The 24,597-nt window shown below is 42.7% G+C and overlaps 1 protein-coding gene across 3 annotated transcripts in view; it reads left to right on the forward strand.

The window, feature by feature from the left end:
* Positions 1 to 713: 713 nt before the first annotated feature.
* The window catches only part of SYT9 (synaptotagmin 9), a 121,336-nt gene continuing 97,452 nt past the window's right edge, over positions 714 to 24,597 (forward strand). For all 3 annotated transcript variants that reach the window (XM_034769950.1, XM_034769949.1, XM_034769951.1), the window contains exon 1: positions 714 to 1,264. In XM_034769950.1, coding sequence (XP_034625841.1) covers positions 841 to 1,264 — 424 coding nt within the window. In that variant the 5' untranslated portion in view covers positions 714 to 840. The remainder of the gene's footprint in view (positions 1,265 to 24,597) is intronic.

Consider the following 24,597-nt stretch of genomic DNA (forward strand, 5'->3'; position numbering starts at 1 on the left):
GGAAGGGGCGGGGCTGGGGTCAGCCTCCCACAGCTGATCCATCCGCACTGCCTGGCCCGCACCGCCCGGGGCACCGTCGGCGATTTAAAAGGGCCTGGGGCTCCTGGCCCTTTTACACCCCCTTCCCGCCCCCCATTGGCAAGGCAGGGCCACCAACTGGGGGGGACAGATATGTTAAAATGCTGCCGCGGCAACGCTTTAACATCAGCTGTGTAGGGGCTGGTACCAGCGGTCACTAGTGCGCGATACGGGCCCACTTTCACCTCTGTGTGCTGGAACAATGTGTATGGTGGTGTGCTGAGAGGCACTGAACCAAACTGTAAACCCTGTATATAATTGAAACCACTTCCAGCCAGGGCGTGCGGCGGCACCCGCACCCCTAGTTCCAGCACATATGGGATGTGTGTGGCGAGGGAGTGTGTGTGTGAGAGAGAGATCTGGATTTCAGTCACTGAGTATATGTGCTCGAGTGTGTGTGCGCGCGCCCGTCATTTGGACATAAGCAAGGAAGTGTGTGTCGGCGCCCATCACTTACAATAAGTATGTTTATGTTTCCTCCCCTGGAGGACAGGCAGCTCTCGCCAGCCCCGGCCCCGGGAAAGTTTGTGCCGGAGTGGGACGTTCTCCGGAGCAGGCTGAGCCCAGCCCAGCAGAGGCTATGTGTCTTTATCTGGCGTTGGGCTGTTCCCTGGCCACTTCCCGCCCCCGGCCCGGAGCGGGAGGATGGCAGCGCTTGTGCACTGAGCGCTCCTGCCGCTGGGGAGAGCTGTTCCCGCGCCGCTTGGAGCACAGGCAGGGACAGGCTCAGAGAGCCCTGGCCGTTTCCCTGTCTGCTATCGCATGCAACTAGTGGGATCCTCCTCCTCCTGCCAGGAGCAGCCTGGTGCTCCCTCCATAGCAGAGCCAACAGGGCAGTCCCCAAGAAAGGCTCAGTTCGGAGCAGAGGGGACGCAGGGGCTTGCAAAGGGGGGGGGGACCCCTGCCGTGGCTGGCTCCCAACTATGCAGGCGGCTGCCCAGTGGCATCGGCGGCTGCAGGCGGGCGGCAGGCAGAGGCAGCCGCCGCGCGCAGTGTGAGCGGAGAGCTCGGCTCCATTCCCAAGGATGCTGGGGGGCGATGCCTGGCGGCAGGGAGGACGAGATTTGTCAGAAAGCGCTGCAGCTGCTGGCCGAGCTCTGCTCCAGCGGGGCGGTGGAGAACGAGAACTGCCTGGATTTCATCTACTACTTGCGGGACAGAGCCCGGCCCCGGCTCACGGACTCAGGTACACGCTGCTGCTCAGGCCGGAGGGCGGGGGTTGCAAGAAGAAAACAATACTCCCTAGTCCCTTCCCACCCTCATTGTGCCGCTAACTTACTGGGAAGGGGAGAAACCCCACTCCCCAAGACGCCTCCCCCGGTGTCTAGAGTCCGGGAGACGCAGAATCAATACCCCCATCCCACCCCAGCCATGGGGAGATGCAGAAACAATACTCCCCATCCCACCCCAGCCATGGGGAAACGCAGAATCAATACTCCCCATCCCACCCCAGCCATGGGGAGATGCAGAATCAATACCCCTCCATCCCACCCCAGCCATGGGGAGATGCAGAATCAATACCCCCCCATCCCACCGCAGCCATGGGGAGATGCAGAATCAATACTCCCCATCCCACCCCAGCCATGGGGAGACGCAGAATCAATACTCCCCATCTCACTCCAGCCATGGGGAGATGCAGAATCAATACCCCCATCCCACCCCAGCCATGGGGAGATGCAGAATCAATATCCCCATGTCACCCCACCCCACCCAGGGCAGATGCAGAATCAATACCCCCATCCCACCTCAGCCACGGGGAGACGCAGAATTAATACCCCCCGTCCCACCTCACCCATGGGGAGACGCAGAATCAATACCCCCATCCCACCCTACCCATGGGGAGACACAAAATCAATACTCCCCATCTCACCCCACCCATGGGGGATGCAGAATCAATAGCCTCGCCCTACCCCTAGGTACCTCCACTGAACAACAAGGGAGGTGAAGAATGTGTCCCCCCTCATACCCACTCCCCCAGCGCATATACAGCCCCTGTGCTCTAACTTCAGAGGGGAAACATCCTTCTAGGATAAAAGCAATAGCTCTGATTGTTCAGGACAGGAGTGGAGTCAGTCACAGAATCTATTCTTTAGTTTCAAGCAACGATCTGACCTAAGTGTTGTTCTGAAGAGTAATCTACAAGGCTGCTGAAAGGTAAAACCTGATGGGGTTTTAAGTGTTCCTAAATCATTAGGATTTTCTCTCAGACTACTTGAAGAAAGCAACAACTGGTGTTATCAATTTCCAGCCATTCTTTCAGGTGGTTACACTATTTATATTATTAGATTTCTCCCCTTGAAACTGGATTCATTTAGGACTAAAGCATTTATGTACATCAATTTTAGCAAAGCTTAATTTCAAAAGTATTCCCAGTGAAATATAATTGTGACTGCTGGTCTGAAACCAGGAATCATAGATACATTACTTTAAATGATCTCATCTTAGTTGTCCAGTGTTTTCGTTTGTTTTAAAGTTTAAGAATTTGTTTGCTTCCTGATAGTAGTTTGAACCTATACGTAGCTTTACTGCGTTCAATCAAACCAGAATCTCAGTGTTCAGTGAACGGTCCTTGAGGGGTTGTTCCTGAATTTATGTGGTCCTTGTATCAGTCTAGATTTGATTTTAAATAATTGGGTTTTTATATTAGTCTTTTATTTAAACAATAAGATCTAATAGCTCACAGGACAATGTTTTGATATAGAGGAGCTTGATGAGTTTCTTTTGCCTTTCAGTGACAGGAGGCAGAATAAACAGCCTTTAAAATTGACAGAATGTAAACTGCGAGATTTATTTTTTATTATGTTTTGAGCCTGGTTGTCTTAGTTTCTTCTGATTTAAATACTCCCTTAAGCTTCTTAATTAGGAAGCTGAACTCTGGCTGCCGTTCAGAAAAATAGTAAACATTTGATGTTATCTTACCCCAAAGTGCCCAGATTCCTTCTACCCACAGTGGAGAAAACATTTTGTAGAGCATAAGCAGATTTAAAAGTTTCTCATACTATATTTCAATTTCTATACTGCATCAAATCAAGGTTTCACAGGTGTGAAGGAAAATTATAATGAGCAGAACCATTTTTAGAAAGAGTTAAAATAACTGAGAACTGGACAGTATTTGCAGTACTCTAAATTGTACCGGCAGTTCAGCTGCTCATCACTGCACACTAATAATAATTTATTTACTATTCTTACAGTAGTTAGTTCACTTAACAGATTTTATTCCAATTTTAGTCTATTTATTCTTCAATGTCTAATGCTTTCAAACAAAGATTTTGCAGTAACTTGATTAATATGAGGCAGCTTTCATGATGTAAATTACTGACAAATGCTTGGGTAAACTAAGATAGCTTGAGCAATCCAATAAGGAGAATAAAACTGGTTAGGTAAAAAAATTTTCCATGTACAATAAATGAAGCAGAATTTTCATATATCTAGGTTATTTGTATTAAGATCTATTTTCAGCTGTGATAACTTCATTCACTTAAAACAACTCTAACTTTAAAATATTTCAGACATTTGTAACAAGAACGTTAAAATTTACTAAAAAATAGGTAGAATAACTCACCAGATAAATATTATACACATTAATTTAATAATTTTAAGAATTATTTGGTTCAAATAAATCCTTTGTGTGTGACAGACACTTGTCTGTCAAAAAGCATTCAAGAAGTGATTGTGTCTATTTCTAGTTTCTCTAGTTTTTATATACTCGGGTATCAATCACATTCTTGTATCCTAAGTAATGATTCCAAGAGGACATCTGCTTAAGTCAATTATCACTTAGAATTGTGAGTTACTTGAACCATATGTAAAGAAGTAGCCTAAATCACTTTGAATAATAAAGGTTTTTGAGATTTTTTTGTCGAAGACACCTGACTTTTCATGAAAGTATCATGCAGACATGATGTCTGGCATTCTGTTTGGGAGCATTTTAAAAACATACTGTGCTCAATAAAGTTATATACATTTAGCATACATAGTTGCAAGTTTCCTTAATGAAGAAAACTGTTTCTGTATTTCTTATTTTAGCTCATTATTTCTTAAACCATTATGGTAGGATGGGTTTTTAGTATTTGCTGCAAACCTGATCTATTACACAGAGTAACTACTATGTTAGGAAGCTATTAATTGCATTTCTGTAATTCAAATATGGATTGTCAGGAAAATGAATTGCCCATAAAGTTTGGTTGACCAGTCAAATCCATGGTTGCTAAGAAGACAGTGCATTCTACTCCCAAAAGAGGGAGACAGTACCCCTTCAATAGCAGACAGGCCAAATCCAGCTTGATTGAGTTAATGGTGGAATGGAATTTATGGGCTCTGAAGAGAGACTCATCAGTTTTCAAACACTGGAAGGATGGTGGCTACAATATAGGGCTGGGGACAGATTCTTCTGGGCAAAAATAAGCATGAAGTCATTTTAATTGTGTCATACTCTTTCCTATGTAAGCAAGTTTTTCATCAGCCACCCAAACTATATTCCTCTCAGATAGCAGGAAATCCTGTCAAGCCAAACACAAAAGAAAACCATTTAAAAATACATAAACATTTGTTAGTAAATAGGCTATAAAGGAAAAATATATGTGGCGTGTGGCTAATGGTTAGCAGTGCTACTGTTTTCATTATGGCAGTTTTTGTACAAAAAATATGTGAATGCTGTTTTTAGAAAGTTTCTCCATGCTCAGATGCATTTTCCCAGTAAATTATATGCTCACCTAAACTCTTCAATCTGGTGAAAATGATGATGTACTTTATCTTTACTTGTTACATAATTTTCCCTATATGGAAGAAAGGATGGTCTATTGGTTAGGGTACAAGCCTGGGACTTAAGAGATCCAGGTTCACTTCACTGCTCCACCACAGACTTCATGTGTAAAATGACTTGGGCAAGTCACTTAGAACCAGATTTTCAAAGTATTTAGGCGCCTAAAGATGTAGATAGGCACCTAGTAGGATTTGTTCAATGAGAGTTAGGTGCCAAGGCACTTTTGAAAAATGCATCTATCTGCATCTTTAGGCATCTAAATACCATTAACAAGCTGGCCCTTAGCCTCTCTATTTCAATTCCCCACCTGTAAAATGGTGTAGTAGTAGCACTTCCCTACCACAGAGGGGTGTTATGAGGATAAATACATTAAAGACTCTGCGATGCTCAGATACTATGGTAATGAGGGCAACATCAGTACCTTAGATATGCATGTGAAAACCATCTTAAGTGGAGTTATGGGACCTTTGAGATAGTCACCTGGAAAGCGAGTTTAATTAAAGCCAACAAAAATTTTGCAGTTGAGGAATGGGTGTTCAGTTGCTGAAGAGGAATCAGGGCAACAGCAAGTACGTGCTGATTCTTTGTGGACTTTTCCTCTAGTAGATCCCTCTTCCAGTCCTTTCTCACTTCCCAAGTTAAACATCTGATGTGGGGCAATCTTAGCAGTGTGTAGAAGCAGCTGTATACTTTTGTCACACAGGTATGTGACTCTGGATTGCCAGAGAAGCGGGTGTTTTGTAGAAAGATCAGTCAAAAGTGTACTATGATTTTGGTTTAGGACTGTTAACAGTTTAGCACCGAAGGTAAGTGATAGTGGTCTTCTTCTGTCCACTAGAGTCAATGCTGGTTTTCTCAGAGTGGCGAATTTTGTGGCAAATTCCTGTGGTTTGCACTTCTGTTACAAATAGGACAATATGTATATTTTTGGATGACAAAGTTCCAGACATCAGACGGCAATTTTTACATTTTTTTGCCACTGCTTTTTGTTGTGTTTGCATATCTTTTCACCCATCTTGCAACACGCCAGAGAATTCCCCAGGGACCAGTCATTTGGCAGGGTTGGTCTGCCATTGTTCTTTGGTAAACGTGCCCATCCCTGCACATTTCTACAGGATTCTCTGGTGTGGCATGTCTCACCCTTCTCAGATTACCCCCCCACACACCTTTTCCACAGCTTCTGCTCTCCATGTGCTCCTTACTGTGCATGTCCTGCAGCCACGGAGTGCTCACTGCCTGGTTTCCAGTTTGTTGATAATTACTGATATATGAGTATGAAGCATTTATTCAAAGGACTAGGAAATTTTGTGATAAAATGTTGGAGATTATGTCAAAAAAGACAATATGCCTCTCCGGCACAATCTGGATTGGATTCTTTACTCTTCCTGTAGATAAAAGAGTGAAAGGATCTAGCCCTAGAAACTTATAATAAAAAATTTAAAAAGGTCATTGGAAGCTGTTGTGGACCTTTGGAGGAGGATGAGAAGAATGATCAGGAAATGTTTATGCAGATAAGGGTGTTATATAAAAGGGCTAGACCATTAATCATGGTGAATTTTCATTAATGTCACACTGAGAGGAATAATGACAGTAGAAATACTAAATAAAGCTGCCTATTCTTGACTGTCATATTGGATTGCACATTTTGAGGATAAGCCAATAAGATCAGAGGTTATTCTTAATTATGTCCTTTTAAAATGATCACTATCTGCTGAAATAGAATAAACAGTGAATATTGTGGTTTAGTGATGGACATTAGACATGAAGAACTTTATATGTCTTGAGCAAAAGTGATGGATTTTATACAGTAATGGAAAAGTCAGACTTTATTATTTAATCAAATTAAAAATAGTTGATTGCAATCAAGAAACCAAGAAATGTAGCCATGGAAATGTGATGGCTATTGAAGGAACAATGTGAAAGGGTACAATTTACATTTATGTCAGTGGAAGCTAAGGGTCCTCTTCATCAATACATTACTTAACCAAGTGTGTTTTTAACTTTGCTTGATTCCTCTACACAGGGCATAGGTGGCTTAGCTGCATAATACATTATCAATAGGAAAAACAAGTGGAAAGCAGCAAAGATGTCTGAACTGGTTGGCATTCAGCCAACCACGTGAGCACAGAAGCCAAACTTGAGGCTTGTTTAAATGAAATCTTCGGCAAGCCAGGGTATAAATCTACAGTGCTATAGCCTGTGGCACACTAACTGGCTGTGTGGACCCTGCTACTGCCACTTAGTATGTGGCATGCTAGTGTCGTGTAGATACACACCCCAGCTTGCCACAGGCTAACTGTTCGTCTAGACACACCCTTGCTCACAGAAAATCTTTCCAACACGGACTGTACATTTTACCCCATATTATGATTACTAATGTGTTGTGAACTCATCTTAAAACCAGTCTCATTATGGGGGCTTGCATTTTTCTGAATAAACTGTAGCCCTTATATTAAATCACTTCTTAAAAAAATTGGTGAATTGGGCCTGGGTTTTCACAGGAACCTAAAGGAGTTGTGGTTCAATGGGAGCTGGAGTCCTCACGCCTTTGGGCCTCTCTGAAAACCTCAGCTTAGGTTTCTTCAAACATGTCATTCCTTTGTCCTTAACTAGGGCTAAGTCCCCAGCAAGTTTGACATTAACTAGCTTAATTTCTTAAGAGGGACATGTCTAACTTTTCATGCTTGGACAACTCGAAAGTGACTCAACTGATTTTGTTCAAACTTTGAAAAAACGAAAAGTATCAGGGAAAAAGATTAGTTTAAGCATGAGAAATTTCAGCCGAAGGGGAAAAAGCAATTTACACAGGCACGAAGTGAAAAAAGGTGGAATAACCCTTTCAGGGTATAGTACATTTATTGTCACTGTGTTTTTTACTCATTCTGGGCCAGAGTCACCATTGCCGTGCATATTTTGTAGCCAGTGACAACAGTACAAATAAAGGTAAAATGCTACAATTCTGAATTGATAGTGTTTTCAACCCATTTCCCATCAGTATAAATCACTCCCCACGATGTAAGGCAGCAGTAAACCAGCTCCTCTGACATTATGGCAAATGAACAAGGAAGACTGCAGCTCAGATTCCTTTGAATTTCAGAAACCAAAATATTGTTTTAAACTTTGTTAAAATATAGTTTTAATTACATATTTTAAATGGGAGCTGAACACTGTTTTCCTCTTTTGAAAGGTCAGGCGCAAGTTTGGGGGATTTAAAGAAACTTTTGCTGCTCATCTTTAATGTGAAATGGTATATTGTTTTAATTGGGTTTAGTGCACATTTACTGTAAATGGCTAGGCACTCAGAGATTTTCCATTGACACTAATAGGGTTAAGTACTCAGGTTACGAGAGAAAAAATGCTGTGTTCAACAGATAACTGTAAAATTATGTGCTTTGAGAAAGAGGAAACAAAAGAGCATGTATCTGCTAAAACAAGGAGGACTACAAGTGTGCTTACCAACAAAGATTTGGGGACTTTAGTTGTTGCCCTTACAAAACCTGTGATACAATGTGAAGCAAACTAAACAAGATGGTGAAAATTATTGTACACGTTACTATATTATTTTTTCTAAACAAAGGTTCTGCTTTAATATAACAATTGTACAAACCGTTACAGACTTATACTATGGGAAATGTCTTTTTACAAATATTCCGTGTATGTATAGATGCTTCAGATGTTTGTTATTGGATGTATTACAGTGGGATCCAGAGGTCCCAGATTGGAGCCTAGTTGTTGTAGATGTTGTACGGACATGTATGGCCAGATCCTCAGCCTAGCTAACCTCACTGTGCACTGCCAGGGTTGCATAAGTAACCTTAAAACTGCCCTAAAGGAGTCAACTGAGCATTCCTCCAAATTGAGGAATCCTGAGCTGGCAAAAGCTAGTGTGGCTGACTTTACTCCAGTCTCTCCTGGCATTTCCACCCTCATCCGCTTCCACCAGTTCTCTGTGGCTGCTCTGAGAGGGTCAGTTGGCCCCTTGCTGGCCACAGGAGAGAGGAAGGAGCAAAGATGGCTCCTAGCCACTTTCCCCTTCTTCCCCACACCTGTGCTGGGTAAGAGATTGGAGCTGTTGAGAATTGTCCCCATATTGTTGATTTAGGGGCTTAAAAAAATAACTTGAAGTAAATTCTTCATGCTCAGAAAACAGCAAGATTGCAGAGAATTACCTGTAAAAAGTTGGACCCACTAAGCGAGCATAGGGAATAAATATTTAATGTAGCAAGTGAAAAGCAGAAATTCTTACAAAGGATTCCAGGTGACTTTCTTAAAGTAGAAAGAGGGAGGGGAGGGACTGTAAATTCCTTCATTAAAATTATCCTAGAACTTCCCAGGAGTTACACCAGACTTGCATAGTTTACAAAATAGTCCTTAAATGCATACAGTGGTGTGCTGTACAGTATAGAGTGCTGCTAACTACATTTGCAGTTTGCATTTTTGAGGTGTTTTTTTTTAATACTCTGTGAGAGAAGACAAATGTATCCATGCTTGCACAGTATTACTTTGGGCTCCAATTGGTATAAGATGCTAAGCATTCTGATTTGTTAGCGGTGTCCTGATAAAATCCCAGCATAAATCTTGAGAGAGAATCACTTTATTAGAGCTTCCCATTGCTAGTCCAGTCAGTTCCCCATATGACTTCCCATTTTTATTACTGCGTCTGATCCCTGTTTGTATTTAAATGGGAGATACTTCAGCCAGACTTGTTAAAATTAAAACAAAAACATAAAGACATTCACTTGCAAAATTAGAGTTGCTTTATGACATAAATAACCAAGGCAAAAATGCACATTGAGTCAAAATGAACCCCAGGTCTTCGCATATCTAATCACACCTGGATCCCTTTGCACTAGTTTTCTTAAGACAGCTTATCTCCCCAGTTTATCTTTGCATTTCATAGCATATGTTTGTATAAGTACATGATATGACACATCCTTCCAGTTATTTCAATATCCCGCTCCGTGCCTCAGTTTCTCCAGCTGTAAAATCAGAATAATGCTTGCCTCTCTCATGGGGCATTGTGGTTTTTAGTTAGGGGGATCTAACAGAAGGCATGCACATGAGAGAAATATAACACTTATTTTTCCTCTCACTTTTATAACTTCTCTTTTGCTATTTTTTATTCATATTTTGCTACCCATTTTACTCATTCTTCCTCTGTTTACTTTAAATTCTTTAAGGTCTCCTTGAACTTTTGAGCTTTTAAAATTTACAAAGAAATTAATACAAAGCCAGTGTTCCTGCCATGGTAGTTTTCAGTATTCTCCCAAGGACGGTCCCTGTTCAGCCATGTCTGAAGTTAGGTGGGTGAGTAGTCCCATTGACTTCTATGGAACTACGCACATGCTTAAAATTAGGACCTGCATATGGGTCTATATTCTGAACTACTAGAGCATTGCAATATACTGGAAAATGTGGTGGCAAGGATTATTTCAAGTGAGCTGGAGGCATATGCCAATTGTCTCCATGATAAAAGATTTTCTCTGAGGGCACAGAACCTCATCCTATGGTGTCTTTGAAAGCAACCAAGTTTAATTCCTGGAAATACACCCAGAGCAAATAAATAGCAAATACTGTCATTAATAATGCATCTTAGGAATCTACAGAAACATTCAAGGGAAATGATATGAGGGACCTGTATATAGGTCATTTTATATGTGTTTTTAATATATACTAGAGAGCAGGTTTGTGAAGCATTCTTGGAAATTGGGTTAGCATATCATTTACAAAATCTAATCAGAAATTATTTGTCCACTAACATCCAACTACTCAAGCAAGTTTCTTATAATGTACTATCACTGTCAAAGAAAATTAGGATAATCAATGGAAAAATACAGATGATGGGGAAATTACCTAAAGAGAAACATAAGAAATACCAGGTTTCAGAGTAGCAGCCGTGTTAGTCTATATCCGCAAAAAGAAGAACAGGAGTACTTGTGGCACCTTAGAGACTAACAAATTTATTAGAGCATAAGCTTTCGTGGACTACAGCCCACTTCTATGCATCCGAAGAAGTGGGCTGTAGTCCACGAAAGCTTATGCTCTAATAAATTTGTTAGTCTCTAAGGTGCCACAAGTACTCCTGTTCTTCTTTTTGCNTTAGAGATGTAATAAAGCAAATTCTGCCCTCAGACAAGAATGTGCAAATCCCATTGAAAGAAAATGTTGTCACTACTAATGTGATGGTAAGGGCTCAGTGGGAATTACAAGCATATACATGTGAGAGCAGAATTTGATCCAATTTCTGAAATCTACAGAATATGCAAAGGCATTTAAGGTTAGAGCCTTGGAGTAATGAAGAGGGATTGGACTGTAATTAATCACAAACACCTGAAAATGTTGGTATTTCTTATGGCACCTTAGAGACTAACAAATTTATTAGAGCATAAGCTTTCGTGGACTACAGCCCACTTCTATGCATCCGAAGAAGTGGGCTGTAGTCCACGAAAGCTTATGCTCTAATAAATTTGTTAGTCTCTAAGGTGCCATAAGAAATACCAACATTTTCAGGTGTTTGTGATTAATTACAGTCCAATCCCTCTTCATTACTCCAAGGCTCTAACCTTAAATGCCTTTGCATATTCTGTAGATTTCAGAAATTGGATCAAATTCTGCTCTCACATGTATATGCTTGTAATTCCCACTGAGCCCTTACCATCACATTAGTAGTGACAACATTTTCTTTCAATGGGATTTGCACATTCTTGTCTGAGGGCAGAATTTGCTTTATTACATCTCTAAGAAATATTCATGAGTTTATTTTCAATAGGCAGTCATTTACATTTATAGGGCACATAGCCCCAATCACTTATGTAGAAGTCTTAATTTCTAATGGCTGTATGGGTTAGTAGTTCCTTGTAAAAACTTTTTGTGAACATATGGTACGATAATGCTGTTGATACATAATGTTGTTAGCATTCTAAATTGTTATATTTTGTCAGGGGTGAAAGTAAGTCCAGTGACTTACCAGTACACTGGGGCCAGCTCTGGCCCCCGGAATGGGTGGGGCCTAGGGCGGAAGGGGCGGGGATGAGGGGGTCAGAGCCAGCCCCAGCCCACCCTGTAAGGTAAAGTGCCTCCTCCCCTCCCCCACTGGGATAGCAGCAGCAGCCAGAGGCTCTGGGGGCTATTTAAATGGCCCGGGGCTCCCCTGCTTCTACTGCCCCGGTCCTTTAAATAGCTGCTGGAGCTCTGGGGAAGCGGTGGGGCTTCAGCGGCTATTTAAACGACCGGGGCGGCAGAGGCAGCTGAAGCCCCAGCCCTTTAAATAGCCCCTGGAGCCCCCTGCTATCCCAGGGCTCTGGGGGCTATTTAAAGGGCCTGGGGCTCCCCGGCTTGTACTGCTCCGGCCCTTTAAATAGCCGTCGGAGCCCTGGAGTAATGACGGCGGGGCTCCAGCAGCTATTTAAAGGGCCGGGGCTGTAGAAGCAGCGGGAGCCCCAGACTTTTTAAATAACAGCCAGAGCCCCACAGCCCTAGCCCCTGCTGGAGCCCCAGGCCCTTTAAATTGCCCCCTGGGGAAGCCGGGCCACCCCAGTATGGCGCACCAGCTCTTTCCGGTACGCCGTACTGGGGCGTACCAGCTTACTTTCACCTCTGTATTTTGTGCTAATTTAAGTGACCAAAGTGCAAATAATAAGCCACATTTCCCTCTCCCCTCCCCCGAAATGGCTTCTAATTTCCTGAGCAGAATCAATTGTGCATGCAGATGTCTGCATTTAGACATCTAACTGCTTGATTGCATCCACAAATCGGAATCAGAAGTATAATCCCAACTGATTTCAGTTATAAAAACAAAGGCTGGGTTGAAGTCCCTTCTACAGATTTGACCTCCTATATGTAATTGTCTGATTTTTCTTTTTATTGGGCATTGCAAGGTTATTGCACATGAATGGAAAAGCTTAAATGAACATGGAGTTAAGTGCAGTTTTATATCCCGAATGCACCACTGATTGGGCTGTGGGGAGGCAGTAAATGTAGAAATAAATTTTAACATACAGGTTTTTCCCACAGCACTGATTGGCTTGCTGTAAATAATGCATAATTCTGTGACCTCTCTAATATGATGGTTTGCTATGAGATTCAATGAGTTACAGACACTAGATATGAACAACTTTTATCTAGTCTGTATTAAAAACCTTAAGTGATAAGGTTTTCACTACTTCCCTTGAGAAACTGTTCTACAGCCAAATTGTTCTCATGGTCAGATAGTCTTTTTTTATGACATTCAGCCTATATTTTCCCTTTTTAATTTGATCCCATTACTCCTAGTCATAGTAATAGTAGCTTTGAACCATCAAAGTAGGCCTGGATCTAGCCTTTTTAATTTATTGTTGAATAGTGGCTTTGCCACAAGCCCTGCCAAACGAGCAGCACATAGTTGTGCTGTCCCAGAAGCAGACCTGGGTCTGAACTGAGATTCAAAGTCTCAGTTCGGTCTTTGAGTCTCTCCTCCCCCCCCCCACCGCAAGGAGACACACACACACACGCTCCAGGGAGAAATAAGATGCACCAACCTTTCACTGGGTGAAGATTACTTCCACCTCCACATCGGCATGGCTGCAATGACCAGCTTCTTTGAGTAGGGCAGGTGAAGCCAATGCTGCACCACGCACGCCCCACCATTTGCACAGGAGGGAAGGTAGCAGCTCCGGGAAGGCTGCCCACCCCTCTTCTCCTCTGTGCTGATACCAGCAACAGAGGTAGCCCAGGCAGGGGTTTAAGGCTACGCCTCACACTACTGCTCAGGTGGGTAACCAGGATAATGACTGTGCCCTTACTAACCAATCAGAACCAACTCATAATTGCTTCTCCAATGCTAGCTCATATTTCTAACTATTGTATCTCCTTATTTAGTACCCAAACATTATATTTTTGCAATGAGCTCTTTAATTTATATTTCATTTTTAAACACACATTTTGATATTTTTTTAAAAAATTCCTTTGGGGGATAATGAACATTGTTGGTTTGTTACAGAACTGTACTCAAGAACTTTCTAGAATGTTCTATAATGTTGTGGATTTTTGCTGTACTTTAGCATTAATTTAAGCTCTTTTATGGCTTTATTTAGCCTGAAAAGATAGAGGGAGATTATTTTAGTTTAAAGCTTTACCCTGATGCTATGTTTGTGACAGTGCCTGCTTTCAAATGGATAAGAAAAATTAGTGAGCTTACAAGCAAAAATTCTTCATTCATTGGGTCATCAGCAAAATTAAAAGATAGAATTTTTTTTATAAAGAATGTTGATCACAGTCTATAAAGTAGTTGATCACGAAGTTTATTGCAAAATAAATATTTACCTACATGTTCTTTAGTATTGACCATAATGAATATATTACAGCAAGTACAGGGGTTTTTGTTCTTATCTAATAAATGGATGAAGTAGAGAAAACGTTCTCCATACCAGCTGGTGCTGCATACATCTGTAACGTTGGCTTTTGTAATCACACCAAATCAGCATGTTTTAGGTTCTCACTGTGTTTAGCAGCATACTGAATACTTGTTAAGCAAGAAGAATGAAGTTTAGCTTTCTTCTCTGACAAGCAGGTCCACAGCTAGGATTTATAGGATATGCTTGATATGCTTAAAAGGGATCCATGGAGGCAATGGATGTAGCCAAAACTGACACATAAAGGTATGCCCTGAGCACCAGGGATATATCAGACTATAAGTGGTAGAAGGGCTCAAGGGCATGAACTCCCTCAGAAAAATCTTTTGGATTATTGATGAAAATCCCACATGGTAGTGAAAAAAATCCAGTGGCACTAATGATTCCAGATTTTAGACATGCAAAGAATGAATAGAATAAAAGATGGGATGCAGGATGGTCCCTACAGTTTTGCTTTACAAGTCCTAAGCAATGAGGTTTTCAAGACTTCCCTTGGGAGACTATTTCTTCAGCGTGATAAATCTCAATCAGGACATTTTCCCAGATATTTAGTTTAAATATTCTCTTCTTTAATTCTATCTAACTGCCAGTGTGCCTTTCTAGCCAGGGTGTAGCCTGTTAGTGTGACTCCACCCTCTCTTGGGCATCTCTTAGCTAAGCACAACATATTCTGCTCTTTTAATCTCTCTTTGTAAATCAATCCCCCTAGCTCCCAGATAATTTTTGTGGCTGTTCACTCAACTCCCTCCAGTTTGCCAATAATGTTCTGGTAATATTGTGCCTAGATAGAGCCTTATAGAAAGGGGTTATTACCTCCCTGCTCTATTGCCTTTGAGAAGCACAAATTTGAATTGGCCTAGTTTGCTGCTATAGCACATTGTAAACACATGTCAAATATGCTATTCTTTACCACCCCATATCTCTTTGCCAGATTTGTATGTGTATCTGTGTTTCAGATTATTTTCCCCACATGCATGATCTTGTGCTTGTCCCAGCTATATCTCATTTTATTATTTTCTACCCATGGCTCTAATCTCTGTAAGTCTCTTTGTATTATTTCTTTGTCCTCTGTGCTGTTTGCAATCCTTCAAATTTAGCACTGTCTAAGAAGTTCTTTACTGTGCTATTGAATCCCTCTTCCATCACTGAAGATGATAAATAAGACCAGACCTTACGCCACTCCCTACATTATCCCACCAGACACCACTGCTCAGCAATATTCAATTCTGTTTATCATTACCCTTTATAGTCAGTTTTCAATTCATATGAATATGATGTATTCAATTAGTAGTTAAATTGACGTTTCATAAGACAACATGTTAAATGCTTTATTGACATCTGTCATAGCTTAAAACTAATTGGAGTTTGCTCTGAAATAACCCAGTAAGAAAATTCTGAATGTCCAGAAAAAAGGGACAATACACTGTCTCTGATAATGGTATCAACAAAACCAAGAGTTTTGCAGTCTAATGGTTCTATGTGTAGCAGAGGAAAAGCCTTTCTACATGTCAAAGAGAGAAAGTTCTTTTATCTTTCCTCCCAGATAGATTTGGGATATAACAAGATAAATGGCAAGTTATTGCAATTGTCTTGGGATATTTCCCACCACAAATAAAATATAATGGGCTTAACCATCCATTACGTTTTGGTCTCTTCGTATTGCTGGAGCAGCAAAAAGGAATCATAAAACTTGTAGATTTGGCTACCGGGGAATATGCATGGTGAAGCCCATTACTTGAGCTCTACTACACCCTTTATATGCCCCCACAGCACTATGGCTCAGATCTTCAAAGGTATTTAGGTATCTAACTCCCACCAAAATCAATCAGCTGCTGAAAAGTCCTCTTGGGGCCAGGGGCAACCTAGTGCAAAACAGACCAGACCTGAGGCTGCTCTAAATTATGGCAAGTTCTGAGCAGATATCTGGCTGGGCCCAGCGAAGGGGTGGTGCTCAATGTGGCTCCCAGCCCTTTTAGCTCCCAGCCACTCCAGCTCTGTTCCTGAGCTGAGCAGAGGTTGACCAGAATAGAAAGTGAGGCCAGTGTATTTACACAGTATCAGTCATTATTAGCATATATATTAACAGGTTTCAGCAATCAACTTTTTATAAAGCTAAAAAGTTATAATAAACTACAGTATGTAGGTCTCACACTTTGTTCTTCCCTCTCTCTTCCATCATTCCAGTTTCTTTTTTTCCCCATCTCTAGAATTCTCCTTTAAGTCTTTTTCCTTGTCTTTTCCTGCCAGTTAACTGTCATTTTCACTCCTTTCTTTGTCCGTAAATCTCTGTCTCCTATCACTCCTGCTCTGGAACATTTCCCCTTTATTCATTCCCACTTCAATCTTTCTTTAGTCCCATACTCATTCATTGGTCCTCCTTTGCCTGCTCTATCCCTCTTTTTTCTCCTTGGGACCCTACTCCCTAACCAGTGCTATGATATTTATTATCTGTTAAGCTCTCACATTGGGGATTGGGACTATACAAGACACAAGACAGTGCCTGCACCAAAAAGATTTCAGGGTATAATCTCATGATGGACTCCTCCTTTAGCCCCAGCAGAGCAAGCCATAAGGAGAGGCCATTCCTGTTCTTCTCTTACCCCCAAATGAAAAACTAGCTTCCCTGGTCATCTCCTGTCAGTCAATGTCAAAGTGAGCTCCAGCTGTCCTGGGAGAGCCTTAGAAGCAGCTCCATCCTTCCACCCCCAATTCGTTTTTCAGATGAAGAGGCACTGCTTCATGCCCTGAACAGCTGATTAGCCTTGGAGGTAAGGAACCTCTGAAGCACTCCATGCTCTGACCAAGATGGTGAGAGCTGTAGAGGGAATCAGGCTCTCCCCAAACCATTGGCCAGCACTGCCCTTTACCAGGTCCTTTCACCAAGTTGGGACAGTTTCTCCTCTTAATATGGTCTAGCTGACAAACAGCCACCATCTGCACTGTATGCATATATGATATTCCCTTTCTTCTCTCAGTAACCAAACAGATCAGAAAGCTGTAAAATAAGTGCCTTAAAATGTTATCTGAAAGCTATGTGTAACTAAATATGAAAGACCCATTATTAAAAGAACACAACGTAAGATATGACAGCCAGAAAAAATAATCATATCAGACCACAAGCAATAAAAACAACTTTCTCCTGTGGATATTTCCCCACATTATAGTGTACCCAAGGCTCTAACAGATGGGCCACCTTTTACCATTCTTACCTTTCTACAGGAATCCTAGTGTAATGCCGACAGACCCCGGTCATCGGTGGGCAGCATCGAACTTGGTGCCCCTGGAGCTTAGTGCATGAGCCAAAAACCATATGGCTGTTAGCTAAAGCTAGAGAGATTAATGCGTTTGCTCTACTTCTCTAAGTGGTCTCCTTACCACTAACTGGGACAGAACACCACACCCAGGAGATCTGTGGGTTACACTAGTATGCTGCGACATGGCTGCATTAAATAAACCATAATTTCAAGCACAGTAGAGGTAGTATGAATGTTTCATGTTGAAGAAGTAATCACTTTCCCAAACCAAAAGCTACACATATCAGATTCACTGTAAATAGTATACCACAAGGCTGGGCCAGGACTCTGGGATTGTTGCCACCAATAAGATAATTTTTTTTAAAAAGCAGGAAGAAAATTTAATTGCCATTGTACATACAAACTGCTGCATAGCGAACCATAGAATCATAGAATCATAGAATATCAGAGTTGGAAGGGACCTCAAGAGGTCATCTAGTCCAACCCCCTGCTCAAAGCAGGACCAATTCCCAGCTAAATCATCCCAGCCAGGGCTTTGTCAAGCTGGGCCTTAAAAACCTCCAAGGAAGGAGACTCCACCACCTCCCTAGGTAACGCATTCCAGTGTTTCACCACCCTCCTAGTGAAATAGTTTTTCCTGATATCCAACCTGGACCTCCCCCACTGCAACTTGAGACCATTGCTCCTTGTTCTGTCATCTGCCACCACTGAGAACAGCCGAGCTCCATCCTCTTTGGAACCCCCCTTCAGGTAGTTGAAGGCTGCTATCAAATCCCCCCTCATTCTTCTCTTCTGGAGACTAAACAATCCCAGTTCTCTCAGCCTCTCCTCATAAGTCATGTGCTCCAGACCCCTAATCATTTTTGTTGCCCTCCGCTGGACTCTTTCCAATTTTTCCACATCCTTCTTGTAGTGTGGGGACCAAAACTGGACACAGTATTCCAGATGAGGCCTCACCAATGTCGAATAAAGGGGAACGATCACGTTCCTCGATCTGCTGGCAATGCCCCTACTTATACAGCCCAAAATGCCGTTAGCCTTCTTGGCAACAAGAGCACACTGTTGACTCATATCCAGCTTCTCGTCCACTGTGACCCCTAGGTCCTTTTCAGCAGAACTGCTACCTAGCCATTCGGTCCCTAGTCTGTAGCAGTGCATGGGATTCTTCCGAGCTAAGTGCAGGACTCTGCACTTGTCCTTGTTGAACCTCATCAGGTTTTTTTCTGCCCAATCCTCTAATTTGTCTAGGTCCCTCTGTATCCGATCCCTACCCTCTAGTGTATCTACCACGCCTCCTAGTTTAGTGTCATCTGCAAACTTGCTGAGAGTGCAGTCCACACCATCCTCCAGATCATTAATAAAGATATTAAACAAAACCGGCCCCAGGACCGACCCTTGGGGCACTCCACTTGAAACCAGCTGCCAACTAGACATGGAGCCATTGATCACTACCCGTTGAGCCCGACGATCTAGCCAGCTTTCTATCCACCTTACAGTCCATTCATCCAGCCCATACTTCTTTAACTTGGTGGCAAGAATACTGTGGGAAACAGTATCAAAAGCTTTGCTAAAGTCAAGAAATAAGACATCCACTGCTTTCCCCTCATCCACAGAGCCAGTTATCTCATCATAGAAGGCAATTAGGTTAGTCAGGCACGACTTCCCCTTCGTGAATCCATGCTGACTGTTCCTGATCACTTTCCTGTCCTCTAAATGTTTCATAATTGATTCCTTGAGGACCTGCTCCATGATTTTTCCAGGGACTGAGGTGAGGCTGACTGGCCTGTAGTTCCCCGGATCCTCCTTCTTCCCTTTTTTAAAGATGGGCACTACATTAGCCTTTTTCCAGTCATCTGGGACCTCCCCCGATCGCCATGAGTTTTCAAAAATAATGGCTAATGGCTCTGCAATCTCACCCGCCAACTCCTTTAGCACCCTCGGATGCAGCGCATCCGGCCCCATGGACTTGTGCACGTCCAGTTTTTCTAAATAGTCCCGAACCACTTCTTTCTCCACAGAGGGTTGGTCACCTTCTCCCCATGCTGTACTGCCCAGTGCAGCAATCTGGGAGCTGACCTTGTGCATGAAGACAGAGGCAAAAAATCATTGAGTACATTAGCTTTTTCCACATCCTCGGTCACTAGGTTGCCTCCCTCATTCAGTAAGGGGCCCACACTTTCCTTGATTTTCTTCTTGTTGCTAACATACCTGAAGAAACCCTTCTTGTTACTCTTAACATCTCTTGCTAACTGCAACTCCAAGTGCGATTTGGCCTTCCTGATTTCACTCCTGCACGCCTGAGCAATATTTTTATACTCCTCCCTGGTCATTTGTCCAATCTTCCACTCCTTATAAGCCTCTTTTTTGCGTTTAAGATCAGCAAGGATTTCACTGTTTAGCCAAGCTGGTCGCCTGCCATATTTACTATTCTTTCTACACATCGGGATGGTTTGTTCCTGCAACCTCAATAAGGATTCTTTAAAATACAGCCAGCTCTCCTGGACCCCTTTGCCCTTCATGTTATTCTCCCAGGGGATCCTGCCCATCTGTTCCCTGAGGGAGTCAAAGTCTGCTTTTCTGAAGTCCAGGGTCCGTATTCTGCTGCTCTCCTTTCTTCCTTGTGTCAGGATCCTGAACTCGACCATCTCATGGTCACTGCCTCCCAGGTTCCCATCCACTTTTGCTTCCCCTACTAGTTCTTCCCTGTTTGTGAGCAGCAGGTCAAGAAAAGCTTTGCCCCTAGTTGGTTCCTCCAGCACTTGCACCAGGAAATTGTCCCCTACACTTTCCAAAAATTTCCTGGATTGCCTGTGCACCGCTGTATTGCTCTCCCAGCAGATATCAGGGTGATTAAAGTCTCCCATGAGAACCAGGGCCTGTGATCTAGCAACTTCTGCTAGTTGCCAGAAGAAAGCCTCGTCCACCTCATCCCCCTGGTCTGGTGGTCTATAGCAGACTCCAACCACGACATCACCCTTGTTGCTCACACTTCTCAACTTTATCCAGAGACTCTCAGGTTTTTCTGCAGTATCATACCGGAGCTCTGAGCAGTCATACTCCTCTCTTACATACAACGCAACTCCCCCACCTTTTCTGCCCTGCCTGTCCTTCCTGAACAGTTTATATCCATCCATGACAGTACTCCAGTCATGTGAGTTATCCCACCAAGTCTCTGTTATTCCAATCACATCATAGTTCCCTGACTGTGCCAGGACTTCCAGTTCTCCCTGCTTGTTTCCCAGGCTTCTTGCATTTGTGTATAGGCACTTAAGATAACTCAATGATCGTCCCTCTTTCTCAGCATGAGACAGGAGTCCTCCCCTGTTGCGCTCTCCTGCTTGTGCTTCCTCCCAGGATCCCATTTCCCCACTTACCTCAGGGCTTTGGTCTCCTTCCCCCGGTGAACCTAGTTTAAAGCCCTCCTCACTAGGTTAGCCAGCCTGCTGGCGAAGATGCTCTTCCCTCTCTTCGTTAGGTGGAGCCCGTCTCTGCCTAGCACTCCTTCTTCTTGGAACACCATCCCATGGTCGAAGAATCCAAAGCCTTCTCTCCGACACCACCTGCGTAGCCATTCGTTGACTTCCACGATTCGACGGTCTCTACCCCGGCCTTTTCCTTGCACAGGGAGGATGGACGAGAACACCACTTGCGCCTCAAACTCCTTTATCCTTCTTCCCAGAGCCACGTAGTCTGCAGTGATCCGCTCAAGATCATTCTTGGCAGTATCATTGGTGCCCACGTGGAGAAGCAGGAAGGGGTAGCGATCCGAGGGCTTGATGAGTCTCGGCAGTCTCTCCGTCACATCGTGTATCCTAGCTCCAGGCAAGCAGCAGACCTCTCGGTTTTCCCGGTCAGGGCGGCAGATAGATGACTCAGTCCCCCTGAGGAGGGAGTCCCCGACCACCACCACCCTCCTCCTCCTCTTGGGAGTGGTGGTCGTGGAACCCCCATCCCTAGGACAGTGCATCTTTTGCGTTCCAATCGGTGGAGTCTCCTTCTGCTCCCTTCCCTCAGATGGGCCATCTAGTCCACTCTCCGCATTAGCACCTGTAGAGAGAACATGGAAACGATTCCTCACCTGTATCTCCATTGCTGGTGCATGGACGCTCCTCTTTCTTCTTCTGGAGGTCACATGCTGCCAAACCTCCTCACAATCCTTCTGTCCCTGCTGTGCCTGCTCTGAATCTTCAGAACATTGTGGCCGTAGAAGCATCTCCTGACGTCTGTCCAGGAAATCTTCATTTTCCCTTATGCAACGCAGAGTTGATACTTGTTTCTCCAGCCCTCGAACCTTCTCCTCCAATATGGAGACCAGCTTGCACTTTGTGCAGACAAAGTCGCTTCTGTCCTGCGGAAGAAAGACAAACATGGCACAACCTGTGCAGGTTACAACAGCTGATCGCTCACCTTCCATATCACCGTCCTCTTAGGAGCTTCCTCAACTGTTGCAGGAACTACTCGGAGAAACCTGCAGATGAAAGCCTCAGCGTACCTCCTCTCGGACAGCTCCCAGGCAAACTCCCGCTGTTAGCCTCTGCTGTTCGCCGCTCAGCTGGTTCGCTGCTGACTGCCCTTATATACCAGTGATTATCAGGCAACTTTCATAAGACTGTTTTTAGAAAAATTCACAATGTATTGTACCCAGTGAATGATATTTGGCAGAGAAAGCGGTAGTGAGCAATTAAGTATTCTTAATTGAAATATTAATGTATTTGATTAAAAAACCCTAAACATTGCCTATTCTTGTTTGCCAGCGGTTAGCCACTGGAAAAGCTCCTCAAAGGTGTTTGCTGACTCATGCTTACAAGATGAAGTAATGGGATGACAATTACAGGGTTAGTTTAAGGGGAAAGGAAGATACATAGAAAGCAGTTTGGAGTTCTAAATGCTATACATTCAAAATTACACTGTAGGTGTGCTGAATATGTCCTGTGCGTCAATTTTGCTCTCTCTTATGTTGGTGCAAACCCACTGATTCAATGAGGTTATACAGAGGCAGCATGGTGTAGTAGATATGACAGTAGACTTGGACTTGGGAGACCAGAGTTCTTTTCCTAGCTTTGCCACTCACCTACTGTGTAACCCTGGGCAAGTCACTTCACCTCTCTATGCTGCTATTTCCCTGTCCACCCTTTGTACTGATTGTAAACTCTTTGGGATAGGGACTCTCTCTCACTATCTGTTTTCACAGTGCCTAGGACAATGAGGACTTAATCTCAGTTTGGCATGTAGGCACTAGTGTACTACAGATAATAAAGAATAATAATTTGTCCCATGTGCCTGCAGGGGAGAGAATGAGTTGGTATAACACCTTTTAGTTTTGCATTCCTAGCAATAAGCACTAATTGAACAAAGGGTTAGAGTTTTGGTTGGATACACTTTGGAGGTTGGATGCAATATGCAAATGTGGGCACTAAATAGGACATAATCTTCTACATTTGGGCATTTAAATCAACAGTTAAAAAAAAAACTAGGCACTTAAAGAGGCAGCTATCTGCCTCTGTATTTGTTTGAATGTCCAGATGTGGGATTTGGTTGTGGAATTTAGGTGCCCATGTATTTACAAGTTGTGCTCTCTGTGTTTAAAGAATCAAATGGAATATTTTGTAGGAACCATTCTGTTTCAGAATCTGGTCTATCTTTGACTATACAATAGGAATTTGGGTTTGCTTTCACTCATTCTCTAAATACCCAACAAATTTTGTGATTGCTTCCTATTTTTGTGAGGTATAAGGCTGTCAGACATCCATTGTATGTTTTCAAATACACTTCCTGTATGAACCAAGCTGAAGCAAAAACTGAGAAGACTGTTATCATCTTTGCAAAATTGTTCCAGTTGTGGGAATAAAGAGTCACAAGATATGGAATCCTTTTATTTCAGCAAACAAACTATAGCTTGACTCATACCACCTGTGAACTAAATGGACAGACACCAATTATTTTGGTCTTGATTTATTTGCTCTTTAAGTTACATATTTGTCGCTAAACTCTACCAAAAATCCTCAATATCCATGTAACATTTGAATAAGCTGTTTAAAATGCACCAAGCTTCCCCCATGTGAAATTCTTGTGGGAAAATTGCAGAATGGCAGTGTACCTTGCTTTCGACTGAGCAAGCTCCTTCATGCTCCAACTTCCTTTCATAAATCTCTGGAAATTTAGAACATGCAGCTTTTCAAGATTCTTTTATTTAATCAGGTTTAATGATATAATTGTCTTAGATTTTTTTAATCAAAGTGGATAAAATCTGATCCTTAAAATTTTCCTAATTGAGAAGGATAGCAAGTAAGACATTTTCTGCTCTCTTCAATTGCATTTGTCTGGTAAGTCAAAGGAATATTTCCTCTACTTGTCTGAATTTATCCATTCTTTGGGACAAATTCAACCATGGTGTAACTCTACTTCAGTGGCATCATGTCAGTTTATATCAGGGGCCACTAAATCTAGCCTCTCAACTATGGTACCATTTTCTGATACCATTTCTGGCCTCTCAACTATGGTACCCAACTCACAAGGGTCTTTTAGATTGGGATTTTCAAAATGTTCATAGGAGTTAAACACCTAAATCTCACTAACATTCAATGGAAGTTGGATACTAATTCCCTTAAGCATCTTTGAAAATCCAAGCTTTAAATTATATAAGGGTATAGAAGAACAATCGATTGTTTCTATTAGAGATGAGTTGAAATGACTCGCCCAAGTATTGCAGTGTGAATAGATTCATGGTGTGTATTAAGCATGCTACAGAGTTATCCTAAAATTGCTATGTGAAAATAATCCTAAAATAAGCAAACCTCATCATTAGTATTCCAGACCACTACCTTACAGAGGAAAGTGAAAATGCACCACAAGACACTGTCACATGGACTTCAGTAGGGGAGCACAAATGTAACAAAGCAGAATGGGGTCTGGAAAGTTTCTCTTTTCTGATTCTTCTAACCATTAATTTCAATGAGGCTGCATAGGTGTAACTGTGAACAGAATTTGGCCTCCAGTTCTATATAAGATAACTCCCTCACCTCTGTCAGGAACTGTCACGTCACATTGTATCAATGGATATACACATATGGTTGTGTGTGCCCTAGCTGGCACATTGATGTTTTTGCTTGGGTTT

Source organism: Trachemys scripta, chromosome 4 (genome assembly GCF_013100865.1).
Source record: "Trachemys scripta elegans isolate TJP31775 chromosome 4, CAS_Tse_1.0, whole genome shotgun sequence".
In the NCBI taxonomy this organism is placed as follows: Eukaryota; Metazoa; Chordata; order Testudines; family Emydidae; genus Trachemys; species Trachemys scripta.